The sequence below is a fragment of the Crocodylus siamensis genome, chromosome 6 (assembly GCF_052110815.1).
Source record: "Crocodylus siamensis isolate JL-2025a chromosome 6, ASM5211081v1, whole genome shotgun sequence".
Lineage (NCBI taxonomy): Eukaryota > Metazoa > Chordata > Crocodylia > Crocodylidae > Crocodylus > Crocodylus siamensis.
This window is the reverse complement of record NC_143400.1, coordinates 49284051-49304928: the sequence shown is the minus strand read 5'-3', so window position 1 is coordinate 49304928 and position 20878 is coordinate 49284051. Positions and strand designations below refer to the sequence as shown.

Here is a 20878-nt window from a genome sequence, read left to right as displayed (position 1 = left end):
GCACGGGTGTGCAAGTTAAAGGTCAGGCTATAAATCTCTCTTTTTCCACTTTTCTAAGCTGGGTGCTGATAACTAAGGGAATAGTGAGTGTACCTTAAGTTTGTATCTAATGTGTAACCATTAAAGGAATTGTATCTGCATCTTAATTCTGTATCTAAGCTTGCAAAACAAGTCTTGATCCTGGACAGGCTGTAGTTTTGTCTCTGCAGATACTGAATGACCTCCAGTTTTGGGAAACATTTCCTTATTCTTAACTATGATTTTAAATAATGATTTTTTAAAGAAATAAATGAATATTTATGACATACTTTGAGGGTGGAACCTCAAAGTTAAAAATCATATTGAAAACTCAACTCCCACTAGAAATTTAAAATCATATATACTGCTTAGACAATTTAGATACATTCCACTTCTGTATATTTTCTTGAAACTTAATCTGTAGTCTCATCTTAGTTAGACATAAGAAAATGTAGTTTGAATTCTGAGCCATCACCAGAGATGCTATGGATAGCATTGTGGTAAGAAGCCAAAGGCAATGGAGACACAATGCTGTAATAGTGTTATGAATGCCAAAAGATTCTGGAGATAGGATAAGTAACCAAAACAGTTTGCAATGAAATATTCAAAGGAATGCAAATGGTACCAGTAGTAAAATAGACTTGTTCTAGGAAAATCTCCTGAAAATTTAGAAATACCGGCCCTGAAACTCTTGCTGTTTTAATTTTTTTTTGCATTACACTACATCTTGAACTCCATTGGACACAACGGAGGGAAAGCAAGTTTAGTAGATGCAGTAAAGTAGCATTAAGAGGAGAGAGCTCTAGACAATGAGAGGAGAGACAATATTTGTAATCCTGCAAAAGGTATGTGTGAAAATGTGGAAGCACTGACTTGTTGTTTACTCAAATTATATAGTTTCATGTTTTTTGAGTAGACAGGTAGTTAGCTGTATTAGTATGAAATCAGGCAGAAGGCAGGGTAGATTTACACCTTACAGATTAACTAAATCAGAAATGTGTAGCATAAGCTTTTATAAGCAGTGGGCTTGCTTCGCCAGATGCTCTGCTTCATATAGTCCTTTTACAGCATCAGACAAAGTATGCCCTCTGTTTATAAAAGCTTATTTTCTCTTATTTAGATCATAATAAGCATTGCCGTGTCCTGAGCAGTCACATGGTAATGTTCCCTATGATCTCTTACATTACTGATTCTCAGTCCCAGCTTGGAATCTCACTGGAGTTTTAAGCCAACTCCTGTGAGGGGTCGGGGCTGGGACCGACATTCAGATGATTGTTGATCCCAGGCGCTGTGTCCAGCATTGGGGCCCACCCTTTAAGAAGGATGGGGAGAGTTTGGGAAGAGTCCAACAAAGAGCAATACACATAATCAGGGAATTTGGAAAATTTATGAGGTAAAACTGACTAAAGACTGGAAAAGACTTCCTGGAAAAGTTGTGGAATATCCACCCCTGGAATTTTTCAAGGGCAGATTGGACAGAAATTTGTCTGGGTTACTTTAGTCAGGGATCATCCTGCTTTGATTAGGGGCTGGAGTAGCTAAACTCATGGGATCCTTCCCAGCCATACTTTTCTATACACTTGACCAGCTGAAGGACTTACAACTCCAGTGGTGGTTGGTGTTCAGGCCCCTACCCTGTCTTTGTGCACCATTTTGACTGGAACTATTGCCATCCTGCACCTACTTTAAGGTTCCTCCATACCTTCCTTGACTCCCCTTAGCTGTGATGGCTCCTTGCTTCCATGAGCTCTCTTTTGGTTGTACTGTACTTGGATTTCTCTGAAAAGGCATGTTTTCTCAGTCATACAACGCTGCTGAGGGGACCAAGATCTGCCTGGCTCAGACCAGGACTGCTTGGTTCATACCAAGATGTTTACTCTAAAGTGATGCAGGAACCAGCTAGAAAGGCTCAGCTCCCATGAAGCCCATCATCTCTTTCAGTTCCTTCTTCGGACATGTGCCTCTTAAGTTTTGGTACATTGCCTTACAAAATAATGTGGTGCAGTTTATGTTGCACTGGGCCATCAAGGGGTGGGGGCTTCACGGTGGAAGGCAACTGATTAGTTCTAAGAATGTAACTACATGAAGGGCATGTGAGAAGGATGAAAGGCATGTCAATCCCTTGTTATAAAGGCACTTTTTTTTGCTTATAAAAGCTTTTTTGTTGTTGTTGATTGAATGCCCAGTCCCTTCAAAGCAATAACCTTCCTCATCTTTACTCTCTGCTTTTAACATTTTTATAACAAAATTTAAAAAGTCATTTGTTACTTGTAAAAGTCTTGTTAGTTGGCAATCATTTACATCTCCATTTTCATTCTTATAGAAGGAGTGCCTTCATGAATGGAATCTAATAACAACACCAGGGTTTCTGAGTTCATCTTGGAGGGGCTCTTTGGTTATCCCCATCTCCACGGTTTATTCTTTGGAGTCATTCTGTGCCTCTTCATGGTTGCCATCCAGGGAAATTCTCTAATCATCTTGGCTCTTGTCTTCCACCCACCTCTGCACAAACCCATGTACTTCTTCATTGCTAACCTGGCTCTACTGGACATTTTCTGTACCTCCAATGTACTTCCCAAAATGATGCAGAACCTGATACTGGGGAAGAAAACAATCTCCTTTAATGCCTGCATGGCTCAGCTCTTTACCTTCTTATTTGCAGGAGCAACAGAGCTTGTTCTCTTTACGGCCATGGCCTTTGACCGGTACCTGGCCATCTGTCATCCTTTACACTATGTAACCATCATGACCAAGAAAGTTTGTATCACATTAGCAGCTAGTATCTGGTCAGTTGGAGCCTTCAATTCTCTAGTGAACACACTGCTCATGCTGCGTCTAGATTTCTGTGGGCCCAACCTCATACAGCACTTCTTCTGTGAGATCCCACCTCTGTTGGCATTGTCCTGCAGCTCAACTTACCTCAGTGAAGTCATGGCCTTCATGGCCGATATTTTCCTAGCTATGGTGAATGTCTTGCTAATCACCATGTCCTATGGCTTCATCATCAGGACCATCCTGAAAATTCAGGGTTCAGAAGGGAAGCAAAGAGCCTTTTCCACATGTTCCTCACATCTTGTTGCAGTTGGGCTCTACTACTCCACTATCATCTACACCTACATCCGCCCACCTTCCAGCTACTCCCTGGAGAAGGACAAGATGGTGGCTGTGCTCTATACACTTGTGACTCCTGTGCTGAATCCTCTGATCTACAGCCTGCGCAACAAAGAGGTCAAAGCGGCCTTCAGGAAAATCCTTCCATTCTGCAAGAGAAATTAATATTGGCAATAGTGAACTCAATTCCTTGTGACCATACGACATCTATTCTGGGTCCACATCTGATGTGAAATACTGCATTATGCTGGGCTTTAACTGGTTAACATCCATCTTTATATTAGCTGAAATTCTCCTTTGTTTTTATCCCCTAGTGGCCAGGTTCTATTTCTCCTGTTAAACATATTAGTAGACTTTGGGCTCTTACATGTGATTTTTTTCTACTTTACTTGAGTCTGTGGGTAAGGATAAAGCAAAAAGTGAGTGTGTCATCCTCCTCCTCATTGCTTTTTTTTTTTTGGCTCATTTGAGAGAGTGTTATGTTAACAAAATAGAATTAGTGATGGATTTACTGTTAGATGTCTAACATGTTAAATAGTATCTGGCTATAAATTAATGACACAAAAATAGAAGTGGAGTATAGTGCAGCAGTTTATGCCACGTGTGTATTGTGCCTCCAGTAACATTAATTGTTCATGATGTCCTATCAGAGATATAATAGGGCCCACTGTGTAGCACTATGCTTTCAATATAGGATCATTCCCTCAGTGCACATGCAGAAAAACAAAGAGCAATAAAACTTGGCCCTTTCTTTGTTCTTTATTTTTTGTGAAATATTAAAAGTCCAAACCATATTGAAACATATTTTGCTTGATGTTTGAATTTTACTTATCTATGTGTCTTATTTAGGTTCCGGATTTTAATAAACAGGCATTTGTCAAAATTAAATTTATTCTCATTTAGGGCTGCTGTTCAAATAGAGTCAACATAATGAACTTCTATTTGAAAAATATAGGCTGTGGATAAGATGTTAATAAAATGAACTCCTTTGGTTGTTTTCTATTATATTAAATCTACTGTGGTCAAAGGTATCATATCAAATTACTGTTTATGGTTCTCCTTTAAAATATGTGTTTAACATCTTTTCTAATATAGTTATATCAACTTTTGTTAGGTGCAAATCTACCCTGCCATCCCCTTTTAAATCCATCATTACATGTCTTTTAAACCTTAAATTAAAATCTCAGGCGGGGTAAGAACAATGGAAGGAAGAAAGGAGAGGAAGGATGTGGAGAAACTTGAGAGAGTCCAGAGGAGAGCCACACACATGATTAGATGTCAAGAGAACAGATCTTAGGAGGAGAGGCTGAGGCATGGGACTCATCAGCCTGGAGAAGCAAAGGCTCAGGGGTGACTTGGTGGCAGCCTGTAACTATATAAGGAATTGGGACAGTCACAAACTGCTGGAAGACTATTTTAGACTGGACATAAGGTAAAACTTCTTTACTGTCTGAGTTTCCAGAGCCTAGAATTGACTCCCCCAGAAGTGGTGCAAGTACCTACTTTGGGTACCTTTAAGAAACACTTGGATGCTTCTCTTGCTGGGGTGATTTAACTCCAGCTGATTGCCTGCCGCTTGGGCAAGGGGCTGGACCCAATGATCTTCTGAGGTCCCTTCAAGCCCTAATGTCTATGAAATCTATGAAAGAAACAGAGAAAGGGAGGAGATATCAGTTAAGAAGCATCTGAAAAGGGGTTAGAAATCATGAGATTTTTTAAATTCTGTTGTCACCAAGGTAAATTAATTCTCCTTCCCCCTCCCTCCCCCTCCTCACCTCCAGAAGGGCAGGGAAGAAAGCCCCAAGTCATCTTTACAGATGCTCAGAGGATGGACACTTTAATTAGAACAGCCCTCAGGAGCTTCTTTAATTAAAGTGCCTCCAGCATCTTGCATATTCAGCATTCTGTGCTAAAAGATGATGTCAGGGCTCTTTAACTAAAGCTCATTAGATGAGCTATGTGGCAGAAGGCCACCTCTGTTTCTCCCCAAAAACTTTGCTCTGTGACAGTTTGGGCCCTGCAGAGTGTACACACCTTACCCTACCTGGTTAGGTAACCTGAGCTGGATACATTCCTGAGGGAAGAGGGGGAAAGCTGCTCCCTCTGCCTATGTGACTGGCATCACATACCTGGGTGAGGGGCTTGGGCTCCATGGTGGGCTAGAGACTGCCAGTCTACCTAGCAACCAGTGATGCATTTCAAATTGGTTGGCTGACAGCCAACAGGTGCTGGCCTCCATTGGACCAGGTAAATGAGGTCATAACGGCTATATAAGTTAAAGAATGCCCAGGAGGAAGGGGCAGCAGCCACGAGGAAAACTCAGAGAGAGAGCAAGAGAGGAGCTGGACCATCTGAAACTTGCTCTCTCTTTTGAAATTCATGATCAATGAACTACCTGCCTCCAGAGGGAATCTCCACCTGCCTCTGGATGATACTTATGAGTAAGCTACTTCAGATCTAACTAGATATATAGCTTGCAGTAACTCAGATGCATGATCAGAGGCTACTCCAGCCACCCTGTTTGCTCTATGGGATTTCTCTGATACTACTCAACTCTGTACCCTACTCCAATCCTACTCCTTGTAACCAATAAAGTTCTTCTTTGTACTTAGCATGGGAGACTCTTTGGGAGTGGGTCTAGATTATGCCTTGGGGTTTGCTGGGTTTGGCTGACTAAGGGAGACCACTGTGTGCTTCTGACTGAGGGAAGCACCTCACATTCTTGAAGTCAGTTAAGTACCCTTGAGGGATACTAGGCCTGTATTTCCCAGGGGGCACAGTGCCAGAATCAAGCCCGTCCCTGGGTGGTGATGGCTGTACCCCAAATCTAGCGTGTGTGCTGCGGGGAAGGTGGTCTGCCAGATGCAAGGTGCTCCCAGGGAGGAACTTGGAGCCTGGAGGGTGTTTGGGTGCCGTGAGGTGGGTGGCTCAGTGAAGGAGCACCCCCTAGTGCCCCAACACAAGCTATAGTTAAAGCATTCTCCCTGCCATTTTGAAAAGTGGAGATGCTGAATGCTTGAGAGGCTGAAGCTTCTGGAGTAGGCTAATTAACTGAGTCTGCTTCAATACGTTGTAACTACAGTGCATCAAAGCAGGCATCCTGCATGTCTACAGGGACCCACAGTTTAGATTAATTTAAGCTATTGTTTTTGGACAGGAAGCATATACTTATACTTTCAATAAATATTGAGATCAAGGGTGGACTACTATTTCACTTTGTGGCCATGAAAAGGGCAACTCATGATTAATTGGGTGATACCTGACTAAAGTGCAGGAGTAACTCTATTACTCACTATGACCACCTGGCCTTGAATAGCTGTTCGCATGCTGCCTTGGCACAGATGGTTGGTGATGGTCATCCTAAAGTTTCTTGTAGACCCTGAGGAAGATGCTTGTCACCAAGGGGGCCACCCCCAAACTCATCTGCCATGACTTTGAATGGAACCTCAGTGGGGGGCGGGGGGCAACACATCTGGGGCTCCTCAGCAGTGAATAGTCCTCTAGATGGCCATCTGTGGAGCTCCACCTACCCTACACCCCAGCTTCATGCCAACTTCAGTGGGCCACTGGATCTTATCGGCCATTCCTCCAATACCACAGTGCTCTTGACACTGATGTTTTCTTAAGTTTTATGTCCTCAGCACTTTCTCCTATGGTGGCTTAGCAACCACTATCTAGCCTCAACAGAGCCTTCTCTTGGCCTAAGCTGCCTCCAGCCAGGTCCAGAGAGACCACTGGGCACTCTCTGGGGCACGGTTTATTGTCTGGCCAGGGATAGCTAAGGCTTCTTTTTCTGGGCCTTTACTCCCCTCACGCTGCCAAATGCAACTCATGGAGTCATTTTTCCCTGATGTCACCTGAGGCATCCCCTTTCCTGTGCCCTGCAGTCTTTCCTGGTCCCAGCCGGGTCCCAGCCGCTCCCGGCCGGTAAACAAAACAGTCTGATGCCCTTCAAGGACCAGCCAATGGGGCCCAAAAACCACCCTGGGACTTATCCTTTTTCCAAAGGTTTCTACCACGACTCAGAGCGGCTCGCATCCTCCACAACGTCCTCTGGCTGGCTCCATCCCCTCCGCAGCTTACTTCTGGTTCCGCGTTGCTGCCGCGTGTCGGCTCCAGCCTCTCTTTTATGCCGGCCCCGTGAGTACCGGCCTCTCCCTTCCCCACACACCTGGGAAAGGTGGATCCCTGCCTAGTACCTTGGGCCTGCAGGCTCGTGACCAGCGGCCCTCCGCTCCGGTGGAGAGCCCTGGAGACTGCTGGCTCCTTCTCTCCCTCACACTGCCCTGCCAGGTTCTCTCTCCTGCAGCTCCCACCAGTCTCCACTGGTACAGAGAGCCTTCTTTGTTTGTTTTGTCTCCTGGGCACACCAGCTTCCACTGGTGTAGAGAGCCTCCACCTCTATCCTCCTCCGTACACTGCTTGCTGTTGGTGCAGGGAGCCTCCACAGGCTCTCTTTCTCACTGGACACATCTGCCACTGTTGGTGCCGAGAGTCTCCACTGACTCTCTCCTGCTCTCCTCCCCAATCTTCATTGGTGGTCCTCTTTATTCCCACTGGCCAGTGATTGCTGATAATGTCACCGGCTGGTCTCAGCTGAATAAAGGTGCGGATTACAACCCACGTGGATTCCCTTCTTCTCTCCGGCTGTGTCGAGGGCCCTGCTGCAGGTGATTGTTTTTTTCTATTATTTCTTTCTCTTTCATGCTTGGTCTTCACCCTGGGGGCCCTAAGTGTATGGATCGGGGCTCTTTTACCCGATTGCCCCTGTGACACTCACTTTGAGTGCCTAAGTGCCACAATGATTGGAACCAGCCAATATACATGTCTGTGGAGCACATGTGTTACCCACGCTGCTCAGAATAGGCAATAGAATCACTCCTGCACTTTTGTCAGGTAACTCAGAGTTGATCACAAACTGAACTTTTAGAAGCCACTAAGTGAAAACAAGAGGAGGAAGAATTATTTAAACATTAAGACAGTCTTAGCACAAGAATAAATAGGGATAAGGTTCCTATGAATATATTAAGATTGGGAATTGCAGTGAGCATCTCACCATTAAAGAAGTGAGATTCTGGTGATCCTCCCAACAGAGGTAGATGCAGGGCAAGGAAAAAAGCTGGTTTAAGATGAGGAAGGGAATTATAAAATGTGACAGGCAAACTTTTAGTATCAGCACTGGGACATTTAAGAGTATCCTTTTTGATCCAATCTCACAGAATTGTGACAAACTGTTCTAAAGGCTAAGATGTGCAGAGGCAAATGAACACAGAAAAGGGAGAGAGTGGCAAAAAACAAACAAACAAAAAGGCAGGGAATGAAAATGATTTCTACTGGGGAAAGGCGGGAAGCCCAGCAGGAACCCAAGGCTCATAAGGCAGGTGTTCTGGGTTAAGTCCAAGCACGTGGAGGGAGTGATGTCAGCTTGGTTCTGTCTCTTGATTTGGTCAGGATTCCTCTGAGAATCAGGGAACAAGAGGGATCTGTGCAGTCATGGTGGGCCCTGAGGTTGCAACAGACTGGAAAGATGGCAGCCACAATGGAAAAAGTGATCCTTCTAAGACCAACCATCTGGTTCCTCCCATTAGAAACTCCAAGTGGGCAGAGTCCCGGGAAAACATAGCAGTCCAATCCTTAAGTCTGATATAAACACTGAGAATAGTATAAGATTGCATTCATGAAAATATCAATCAAAATGCTGAAGAATTTCCCATTCATGTACATCATATATCTCTCTGTACATTGTCTTTCATTCGAAGGTTCTGCCTGTTCTCACTTAAGTTGATGTAAAGCTGGTCTATATTAGAAGCAACTTTTGGACATGATTCTGCAATGCTGTATTCCTTTGTGCTACCAGTATCCCTGAACTATTCTGCTAGTTGGTGTAATTGAGTGATGACTTGCGGTCATTTTGATGAATGGTTAATTTTATACATGGCAGAAATTGATTGTGAATTCTACTAGAGATTAATGCAGTCAGGTATTGTGGCCTAGTCACACCTCCTGATATAGTGCAGAAATGTGCAAACTTCCACAAAAAACTTCTTTTTCCTGGCTCTACAGATCCAACAGCTGCATGCAGGGGAGAGGCAACAACTACTTGTGGGGATGTGCCTTCAGGGTCACATAGCTGAAAGGATCCCAAAACTCATCTGGCCCACTGACCGCTACCCTATACTCCTTATCCACGTGGGCATGAATGACATGGCTCGGAGCAATCCCAGCCAGCTCATGAGGCACTACAGGGCTCTGGGAGCAGGGCTTAAGGGGTTAGAGGCACAAGTGGTGTTTTCCTTGATCCTCCTGGTTTTGGGCTATGGGCTGAGGAGAGAGGGGAGGATTGAGGTAGTTAACCAGAGACTCTAGCACTGGTGTCATTGTGAAGGCTTCAGCTTCCATGATTGCAGTCCACTCTTTGGTAAGAGATGCAGTGGTCTTCTGGGAAAAGATGGCCTCAACCTCACTCTGCTGGGGAGGAGGGTCTTCTCAGCCAGACTGGCTGCCCTGCTTGAATGGGATTTAAAGTAAACCCGACAAGGCATGGGTGGATAACCGCTAATGCAAGCCCACTAGGGCAACTACTGAATAACCAGCAGGTTAGGGCACCCAAGGGGAACCCACACCTCCCCTAGCTCTGGAGCAGTGTCTGCCTGGGAGTGCAAGGAAGCCTAGGTCTTCCAATGGGACACTTACATGTCTGTACAGCAATGCTAGGAGCTTGGGGAACAAACAGGATGAACTGGTCCTCCTGCTAAGCAAGAAAGACTATGATCTCATGGAGATAATGGAGACCTGGTGGGACACCACCTATGACTGGGACACAGGTATAGATGGCTATATCCTGTACAGGAGAGATCATGCAGGTAAAAGGGGTGAGGGTGTATCTCTCTATGTCAAGGAAAGCTACACGTCCCTGCAGAATGACACTGGCACCCAGGGAGGATGACTGGAGTCCCTCTGGGTTAAAATACATGGGGAATGTGGCACAGGGGACATCATGGTAGGAGTCTTCTACAGACCTGCTAAGCAGAAACAAGAGCAGGACCAGAAATTTGCCAAGGAACTGGCTGAGGCTTTATGGTCTAGGTGCATGGTTATCATGGGAGATTTTAAATACCTGGACATCTTGTGGCAAAAGCACTCAGCCAAATATGATTGGTTGCAAAGCTCCCTCACATGCGTGGATGAGATCTATCTGACTCAAGAAGTCTGTGGGCTGGCAAGAGGTAAAGTGTTGCTGGACCTGGTACTCGCCAAAGGGGATGATCTAGTCAGTGACCTAATTATTGATGGAAAGCTGGGTGATAGTGACCATGAGCTGATCACCTTTACTATCCATCACAAAGCTGGCAAGTCAACAATGCAGAAGTCCTTGACTTTAGGAAAGCTGACTTCAACAAGTTCAGGAGGCTCACTGTCAAGGCACTAAAGGACCCATGACTTGACAGAAAGAGGAGTCCAAGAGGGGTGTTTGCTCTTCAGTGGAGTGATCCTGACAGCACAAAGGTTGCCCATCCCATCTTGGAGGAAGGGTAGCAAAAGGGCACAGAAATCCCCTTGGCTCATCAGGGAACTTAAGGACTCCTCTGCCTAAAAAGAGAGGCTTATAAATGATGGAAGGCTGGAATAACCACCAAGGAGGAGTACTCAGCACTGGTCCATGCCTGCGGGGAGTGGACCAGGAAAGCCAAGGCTGTAACTGAACTCCATCTGGGTTCACATATCAAGCATAATAAAAACTCCTTTTTCAGATATATAGGGAGTTGGAAAAAAAGCAAGAGTAACATTGGACCCCTGCTGAACCAAATGGGACAACTGATTACTGACACCCAGGAAAAGGCAACCTGCTTAATGGGTACTTCGAGTCCATCTTTCATCAGTCCAAAGGGACTGCCCTGCCTCTCATGATGCAGGACAGCCAGGGTGAGGGTGTATCTACACCCAGCATTGGTGTAGACCTTCTAAAGGAACACCTTGAGAGGCTGGAAATCTTCAAGCCACCTGGTCCTGACAGATTATACTCTAGAGTACTCAAGGAGCTGGCAGATGTCATAGCCCAACCATTTGCAAAAATATTTTAAAACTCCTGGCACTCAGGTGAAGTACCTGAAGACTGGAAGAAGGCCAATGTAGTATCCATCTTCAAGAAAGGGTGGAAAGTAGATTCTGGGAATTACAGGCCACTCAGCTTGACCTCAATCCCCAGCAAGATTCTGGATAAAATTATCAGAGACCCTTCTTGATTAACTGGCTGAGGGCAACTTGCTAAGGGATAGCCAGCACGGGTTTGTTGTGGGTAGGTCTTGCTTGACCAATCTTATTTCCTTTTATGACCAGGTGACCTATCACCTGGACAAGGGAGAGGATATTGATGTTATATATCTTGACTTTAAAAAAGCCTTCAATCTGATATCCCATGATCACCTCTTGGCAAAACTGGCCAACTGTGGCTTCAGCTGCACCACGATCCACTGACTGTGGAATTGGCTCCATGGTCAGACCCAGAGGGTGGTTGTTGATGGAAGTCGATCATTGTGGTGCTCTGTGACCAGTGGGTTCCCTCAAGGCTCTGTCCTTGGGCCGATGCTATTCAACATCTTCATTAATTATGTGGATATTGGTATCAGAAGCGGACTGGCCAAGTTTGCCAACAACACCAAACTCTGGGGTAAAGCGTCCACACCTGAGGAAAGGAGGGTGATCCAGGCTGACCTTGACAAACTCAGGAAATTGGCAGATGAGACTCTGATGGTGTTTAACAGTGAAAAATGCAAGGTTCTCTACCTTGGGAAGAAAAACCCATAGCATGCTTATAGGTGTGGCAGTGCTATGCTGGCTAGCACTATGGACAAAAAGGACTTGAGGGCCATGATTAACCACAAGATGAACATGAGTCTTCAATGTAATGCTGTGGCTAGTAAAATAAGCAAAATGTTGGCCTGCATTCATAGATGCTTCTCAAGCAAATCCCAGGATGTCGTTCTCCCATTGTACTCTGCCTTGGTGAGGCCACAGCTGGAATACTGTGTCCAGTTTTGGCCTCTGCAATTCAAAAAGGATGTGGAGAAGCTTGAGAGAGTGCAGAGGAGAGCCATGCACATGATTAGAGGTCAGGAAAACAGACCTTATAATGAGAGGCTGAGAGCTATGGGACTCTTCAGCCTGGAAAAGAGCAGGCTTAGGGGTGATCTGGTGGCCGCCTATAAGTTTATCAGGGGTGTTCACCAGTATCTGGGGGAATGTCTGTTCACCAGAGTGCTCCAGGGGATAACAAGGTCAAATGGTCACAAGCTTCTTCAGGACCATTTCAGGCTGGACATAAGGAAGAACTTCTTTACAGTCTAAGCCCCCAAAGTGTGGAATTGACTACTGCTGGAGGTGGTTCAAGCACCTACTTTGAACACCTTAAAGAGAAATTTGAATGTTTATCTTTCTGGGATCCTATGACCCCTGCTGGCTTCCTGCCTCTGGGGTAGGGGGCTGGACTCAATGCTTTTCCAAGGTCCCTTCCAGCCCTAATGTCTATGAAATCTGTGAAATCTAGGATGTCATCCTTCCGCTGTACTTGGCCTTGCTGAGGCCGCAGCTGGTGTACTGCATCCAATTCTGGGTTCCAGAATTCAAGTAGGATGTAGAGAAGCTTAAGAGAGTCCAGAGAAGATCCATGCACATGATCAGAGGGCAAGAAAATAGGCCTTATGATGAGAGGCTGAGAGCCATGGGACTCTTCAGCTTGGAAAAGCATAGGCTTGCGGGGGGATCTGGTGGCTGCCTATAAGTATGTAAGGGGTGTGCATCAGGATCTTGGGGAGCGTCTGTTCACTAGAGCACCCCAAGGGATAACAAAGACCAATGGTCATAAACTCCTCTGTGACTGTTTTTGACTGGACATAAGGAAAAAACTTCTTTACTGTCTGAGTCCCCAAGGCCTGGAATAGCCTTCCTCCAGAAGTGGTGCAGGCACCTACTCTGGACTCTTTCAAGAAATGTTTGGATGTTTATATTGCTGGGATTCTTTGACCCTAGCTGACTTCCTGCCTCTGGGGCAGGGGGCTAGACTTGATGATCTTCAATGTCCTTTCCATCCCCAATGTCTATGAATCACCACCAGCCTCAGCCTGGGCCTTCCATATGCACCAATTCCAGCAGCAGCAAACTCAGGACTGGACCTGGTTGCTGGACCAGCTGGTCACCATGGCAGAGGAGTGGCTGACAGACTTGTGGGCCTGGTGTGTGGCTGACCTGGAGAGGACCCGGGAGGACTGATCATTTAGCCTGGAAAACAGCAGGTTTAGGGGTGATCTGGTGGCTGCTCCTGGCCAGTGAGGAGAGGCACATTGCCCTTCTTGAGAGGATGCTGGAGACCCAGGAGCAGCAGACTGCCATCATGGCCAGAGCAGTGGAGGCCATAGAGATGGAGCTCTGGGTGCTGGACATCTTCCTGGCTCTGGCAGTCTCTTTCATCCTGCCCATGCCCAGCCCCTGATCCTAGCCCTACCTGCACCCTGGCAACCGCCTGCTGCCCAGCCACAAGCCCCCTAGTAAGCTTGGGCTGATGTGCAGCAGTGCCTCCAATAGATAGGGCCCCTGCCCTGGCACCTGCCTGGGTTCCCTGCTAGTTATCCCCACAACCTGCCCCCCACCTCCACAAGACTCACCTAGACTCCATGTTGCCCCTGTGCAGGAGCTGCCCATAGTGGGGGCAGCACCATGTGCACGCCCTGCTGGCCCTGGCCCTGGCCCTAGGTGGGCTAACCACCCATGCCAGCCTCACTGTGGTAGGTGGACCTGTGGTGACGTGATCGAAGGCCAGAGTGCTGGACACCTGTCCTTGGGCTCCCCCCGTAGGTGCCTGCACTCCTGTCCCCCACTCCAGGAGGGCACACAATGTACATGGTCTGTATGGGGAAGAGGGTGCTTTATATCGGTGGTGGGTGGGGTGGTTGGTGAAGGGGCTCTGGGATTTGGGAAGAAGGTGGGGGCAGTCTGTTTGATTTGGGTGGGGTGGAGAGGCTCTGTGGTTCAGGAGAAGGGCTCAGATGGGATATGTGTTTGTGGAGGGGAGTAAAATGATTTCCAGAAAATTGTCCACAGTGAGTATGGGGCTGGGGGTATGCATTGGGGCTGGGGTCCATGGCCAACCATCGAGGTAGTCTACAGCAAGGGGTGCAAGTGCAGGTGATCCTCCAGTGCCTCTTGCACCTGTTGCCCTGGTCCCCATTCCTGTGTGTATGGCTTGCCAGGAGCCTTGGGCCATGGGGTGGGGCATTGCTGTCATTGCTCCCACATCTGGCACTCCCACTGCCAGGTATCTGCTCACTGCTCTCTACCCATGACTCATGGAAAAGCTTCCCCTGGGCCTCACAGGTGTTATGCAGCACACAGGCTGTGACAATGACCTGGGGGGAAGTTCGCCTCCCCAATAAGAAGGAGAGGGACCATCACCTCCCCCAGCGGGAGGTTCAGCACCCTGGTGTGAATTGCCTACTCTCCACTGGGACTGGCAAAGCAGAGATGTAGAGGATGGTCATCGTGGGTGCTGCCAGCCCAGCTGATGTTAACGCTGGTGAAGTTCAACATCCTGCAGCATGATGGAATGAAAGTCCACTGGCTGTAGCATGAGTGGTCACTATTTGGCAGGCATATGATGGGGATGTGGGTACGATCCAGGGCCTCAATGCCCTGGGAGAAGCCCAGGGCATGGAATCCTGCCACCAGTTCCAGGGAGTCATGGATGAAGAACACAGTGTGTCCCAGCATGTCCTGGAAGGTGCCACAGACCTCCAGGATGGCTTCCCCAGTAGTTACTTTGCCCACACTGGAGAGGTCACTGAAAGCAGAGGCTGGTGGGTGACAAATTTGAGTATGGTGATGACCTTGCTGAGTCTCCATGCGGAGGGGTGGCTGCAAGGTGGTAGACTGCTGATCCAGGTCCTGGTTGAGGAGCTCCAGGAAGGTGGCCCAGGTCACCCAGAATGAGTTCAACCACTGCTCATTGTCCCAGGTGTGCTGGACAATGTGCAGCCACCAGTTCTGAATGGCCAGGCAGGCCCACAAGGGCTGGAACCCCAGGAGCTCCTGGATAGAGTGGTGGCATCCAGGTGTGCATCATCTGCATCCCTGTCAGGGTCTGTGTGAAGGACCAGGGGCTGGTTATCATCAGCATGGGGGTAGGGGGCTTCAGATGCAGTGGTGAGCTTGTGGCCATTCAGCACAGAGTAGAGTGCGACTGGATATGGCCGGGACTGCCCAATGCCAGGCAGCAGTCACCACAGCAGTTAAGTGCAATGAACAGGGCAGCAAGGAGAAGCCCAGGGTGTTGGTCACCACTCCTGCAGTCTGGGGATGGAGCAGCCATTATCCAGTGGTCACAGGCTCTGGAGACAGAGTTGGAAAGGGGTATGCCAGTATGCTGCAGACTGCTCTGGGCCAGAAACACAGGTGGCCAGGGAGCCCCATGTGGCGCTCTGTTTTAAAGAGTGCCTGTGGCCCCCAGGCAGGTATGGTTGGAGCCACTAGCTCCCCCTGGCTGCTTCAGGGGAGTGGAGCAGGGCTAGAGGAGGCCGGGAGCAGGATACTGCCAGAAGGAGCAAATCTGCTGCCAAATTATTGTGCAGTAAAACCATATAGCAGTAACTGCATGTGTAGATGTGCCCCCTGACATTCAGTCCTGGGTTTGGTAAAACTGAGTGAAATTGATGCACTAAATAGGTTTAACTTCAGCGCAGAATATAGCCCACTGGATTTACTGAACTACACTATTTTCCACCCTGCAAGATGTCAGTCTGGCTAACTGACTTCCAAAGGCCAATAGGGAATTAACGATTCAGGGTATCAGGAGCTGACCAATCCAGAGTATTAGCAGAGGCACTGTATGGTTGATTTCCTGACTGGGAAGTCAGCCTGGATCATAGGCAACACGTAGGGAGAACACGGGAGGGCATGTGCCCCCCGCTTCCCCAATTGGCTCTCACCAGGCAGGGAGTGGGGAATACCGGCCGTTGTCTGCCCTGAGAAACGCTGGTGGTTGTGATCAGCCTCCGGGTAACCCCTCCCCCCCAGCAATTGGCAGCTGGTGCCTCCCCAGAGCCAGGAGGCACTCAGTAGCCCCTGGTCTGGATCACAGAGAAGCTTCAGTCTGGCCCAGTGATCATAAGTCATTTTGGATGAAAGGTTCAATCCTTGCTCATTTCGATCACAGATCAGCTGCTGGCTGTCCCAGTAACCTCAGACCTCACTGGAGGAAAGGTTCAATTCTGGCCACTCTCATAACTAGCAGTCATCTAACAAGAGGCCATCACTGCACCCTGAAAGTTTTTCCTTTCATCCTAAGAGATTAATATGAACCCTATCTGTGTTGGTAGAAACTTGATCAGATTTACAAAAAAAGGTAGGGGAAATCATATTTTCATCAGGTTATTTCATAAAAGGATATATGCCTTCATAACAGACTTGTAGAGGTATTTTGCTAACTTAATGCAAATGTTTTTTTGACCAGTTTAAATGACTTGCACATTTCTTCTCCTTTGAGGCATTGTTTGAGTGAAATCTTTGACAGGTTCACAAGGGACTGAAGAATTTTTTTGTGGACGCTGATTATTTAAAATGGGAATCATCCTCAGACATTTACAACTCACTTGAAGTTAGTATTTAAATTATCATCTCCTTCATTGTAAGGAATTAATTGGTGTGCATCTACAGAGAGGTGAGGTTTTTTCCAATTTATTCTCTGTTCTTTATTTCTTTTGTTCTTTCTTTCATCTTAGGCAAATGGTATTCATTGTTTATCTAAGATCAAACTCTTTTCTGGCTTGCCATGATCATATATAAAAATAAGTATAAATGGTCTCTTACATACTTTGTAAAATATACAAGGCTCCTCATTTTTAACATTAGTGAAATAATTTTTGAATCAATAAATTAAGTCTTATGACTTGTACTTCGGCTTGTGAATTTAAAGATGTACAAAGGCATTCAATACCACAGGATCTCCCACTGGATGTCAATGGTATTTGACATAAAATAATAATGATGATGATAATAATAATAGTAATTATTATTTTATATATGTGTGTGTGTGTGTATATATATATATAAACACACAGAAGTTAAATAAATTCCACTCCTATATTTTTATTTAGTTTTGTGTTTACTTACTCTGAAATTTAGCTCACTGTCCTATGTAAAAATACACATTTCTCCAGCTGAGTTAATGATATTTAGCCTGCGATCTGATCTGAGTTATACATAGAATATCTGGTCTGAATTCACAGCCATCCCCAGAGTTCCTGTGAATTTCACTGTGGTTAGAATCTAAAGTCAGTGGTGGTACAATGCTATAATGGTGATGTGAATGAGTCAATAGATAGGGTGAGTGCTGAAAGAGTTTGCAATAGAATCTGTAAAGTGATGCAATGGGTACAAATTTTTAAACAGACTTGTTCTAGGAGAAATCTTGACCATGGGGGTTGTCTTCCTTTCAACATGTTTATCTATATTCCCTCTGGCACTCCATTTTACATAATGGAAACACTCTAGCCTCATTCCGGATAGCGGGGGAGCATATTCAGTATGGCAATATAGGCAACAGCAGGTGGAGAGGATGCTGAACACAGTGAAGGAGAAGCCAATAGTACCTGCACTAGAGAAGGGTATATTCAAATAATCCTGAAATTCCTGCTAGATGTAAAAATGCAGATGCATCTACTTGTGTAACCACTTTAAAAAAAGATCAAATTTTGTTTCTTCTTTCTTCCTGTCATTTAAAAGATGCATATGAATATAGCTCTAATGAAGGGAACTTTCAGTTACGTCTTTTCAGGGGAATGATTCCTGACTGATATCAGTGAATAAAAGGAAAGTACAAACCTCACTTTGTATGTTTTGTTTCCCCCTAAATGTAAAAATATTGTGCGGAACAGCTCAGACATTTTAAATTAATATAGATAATGGAAGGTGTATTATTTCTGAACTGTGCTTGTATGAAAGTATTTCCAGATTATATGGTATGCCTAGTTCAGGTGGATGGGCCCATACTTCTGTAACTAATATGATATAAAGTGGTTTCAGCTGAGACCATCTAGATTTTTATTAACCTTCCCATCACTGCATAACTGGAGGAATGTGGTTTCAGTAACTAAGAAAAGGCTGTGGGTTGTTTTTGGTTTTTTTAATGTTTACATGTTTTTATATTGCTCGGTTTTGGTACAGACTGTAGAACTTCTTATAATGGCAGGCTGTCCACCACTTTCGGCCACCAATCCTCTAGTTAGTGCCTTAGCCCTCCCTGCTCTGTACTGAGGGCTCCTCTTGCTCCTTTCCACTGCAGTCTTTGATTACTTTCTCCTAGTGCCACCAATTTCTGTCACCCGAGGTAATGGGACATATTGAATTTGGTGGTGAGAGACTTATCCTGGGCACAAAGCACAGATTGCTGGAGTGGCAGTAGATAAAGTAGGACTACAGAAGGGATTGGCAGAATGTGGCACAAGACTGCTTAATACAGTGTGGAGAAGGTGCTCCTGTCTTTGTGTGCCTTCAATCCTCGCAACGCATGGTGCAATAGTCCAGTCTCTTTGTGGACTACATTTGGGTTGTAGGGTGTAGGTTTCCAAACCTTGATCTTGAATGTCCTTAAGACAGAGATGGCAAACTGATATGGCCTTGTGGGCCAGATGACTAATGAGGGAGTGGTCCATGTGCCAGATTAATGGAATTTACCCAAATACCAGAACTAGTGGCTGGGGTGCCCACTCTTGGATGCAAGCTAAACGCAGAACCTGCTTCAGCTACTCTGGGGCAGATTCTGCCTGAAGCTCTGGTCCCAGACTGGCCAGAGCAGGTGCTACATGTGATGCAGTCCCAGACCAGCCAGAGTAGATGTTAGATATGGCATAAGGATGGGGCAATCTGTGGATAGAACCCCACATTCTACATCCAAACCCCACTGGCTGGATCAGGATAGTGCCACACACAGTGCCTGCTCCAGGATCTGTGTTAAACTTGGTTCCCACCCTGGCCTGGCTGAAGCAGGAGCTGTGACCCTGGACTTGGCATGCAGTGGTGGGGCGGGGGGAGGTCCCAGCCTGGCCCTGCATGGGTATTGCAGGCAGTGCAGGTCCAGGACTTGATGTTGTGGCAGGTATCCAGGGCCTTGTACACAGGATCAATCCTATATGCATAGTGTGTGGCATGTGTCAACTTGAGGCAGCACTGGGACCCAGATGATGTGACTTCTCAGACTGGATCCAGCTTATTTTAAACACCAATGTCTGAAAAACTGAACTGAATGGGCAGATATTTTGAAATATTTTCATCCACTGTTATATATTCATCCACACATCCATGCATCCATTTATAGCTTTTGCCCTGCCCATAATTCTAATGAACTGCATAGCTGTTTTTCTTCTCAGTTGGCTGCAATCATTTACATCTCCATGTTCATTATTTCAGAATAAATGCCTAAGTAAATGGAAGCCAGGAACCATACCACAGTGTCTGAGTTCATCATGACGGGACTCTTTGAATATCCCCACCTCCAGGGTCTGTTCTTTGGAGTCATCCTGTGCCTCTTCATGGCTTCCATCCAGGGCAACTCCCTGATCATCCTGGCAATTGCCCTCCACCCACCTCTGCACAAACCTATGTACTTCTTCATTGCTAACCTGGCTCTAATTGACATTATCTGCACCTTCTCTGTTCTGCCCAAAATGATGCAGAACATGATACTGGGAAAGAAAACCATTTCCTTTAGTGGCTGCATGGCTCAGCTCTTTACCTTCACATTCTCAACAGCAACAGAGCTTATGCTCCTCACTGCTATGGCCTTTGACCGGTACATGGCCATCTGTCATCCCCTACACTATTCAGTCATCATGACCAAGAATATCTGTATCACAATAGCATCCTGCATTTGGGCAGTGGGAGCCTTCAATTCCACAGTGAACACATTGCTTATGCTACGATTAGAGTTCTGTGGATCTAACCTCATCCAGCACTTCTTCTGTGAGATCCCAGCTGTGCTGGCAATATCTTGCAGCTCAACTTACCTCAACGAAGTTATGGACTTCATGGCCGATATTTTCCTAGCCATGGGAAACTTCTTGCTTATCATTGTATCTTATGGCTTCATCATCAGAAGCATCCTGAAAATTCAGGGTTCAGAAGGGAAGCAAAGAGCCTTCTCTACATGTTCTTCACATCTTGTTGTGGTTGGCCTCTACTACTCCACTGTCATCTACACCTATGTCCAGCCACCCTCTAGCTACTCCATGGATAAGGACAAGATGGTGGTGGCTGTGCTGTACACCCTTGTTACTCCTGTGCTGAATCCTCTGATATACAGCCTACGTAACAAGGAGGTCAAAGTGGCCCTCAGCAAAATCCTTCTATTCTGCAAAATGAATTAATCTTTGCAACAATGAACCTGATTCCCTGTAACCTTGCAATGTCTATTCTGGGTCCACATGTGATGTAGAATATCACAACATTTACAGGTTCAATGCACACAAATTCATATAACTCTTTAAAACCTTTGAGTCCCTGTAGACATGCAGGGAGGCTGCTCTGACGTGCTGTAATTACAGTGCATCAAAGCAGATTCAAGCATGGGGGATCCTGTGACAGCTAATTGCTGTGGCTGATCATTGTGGCTGCTTCAGGGAGTGGCTGTGGCCATTTCTGGGAGCAAGCACTGGCTGATTGCTGCAGCTGCTCCCAGAAGTGGCTGCAGCTGCTCCCAGAAGTGGCT

The 20878-nt window shown here is 46.2% G+C and overlaps 2 protein-coding genes across 2 annotated transcripts; both read left to right on the top strand.

Annotated features, from left to right (window-relative positions):
- The first annotated feature begins 2358 nt into the window (after positions 1–2358).
- Positions 2359–3294, top strand: LOC149862791 (olfactory receptor 13G1-like). Its single transcript, XM_090053290.1, has one exon. It carries the CDS (start codon positions 2359–2361, stop codon positions 3292–3294), a length of 936 nt encoding a protein of 311 aa, XP_089909416.1.
- Positions 3295–19598: 16304 nt separating this feature from the next.
- Positions 19599–20537, top strand: LOC149862790 (olfactory receptor 13G1-like). Its single transcript, XM_090054110.1, has one exon. The coding sequence runs from the start codon at positions 19599–19601 to the stop codon at positions 20535–20537; it is 939 nt and encodes a 312-aa protein (XP_089910236.1).
- Positions 20538–20878: the final 341 nt, after the last annotated feature.

Coding starts and splice junctions, on each gene's coding strand:
- LOC149862790 (XM_090054110.1), top strand. CDS start 19,599: ATGGAAGCCAGGAACCATACCACAGTGTCTGAGTTCATCATGACGGGA.
- LOC149862791 (XM_090053290.1), top strand. CDS start 2,359: ATGGAATCTAATAACAACACCAGGGTTTCTGAGTTCATCTTGGAGGGG.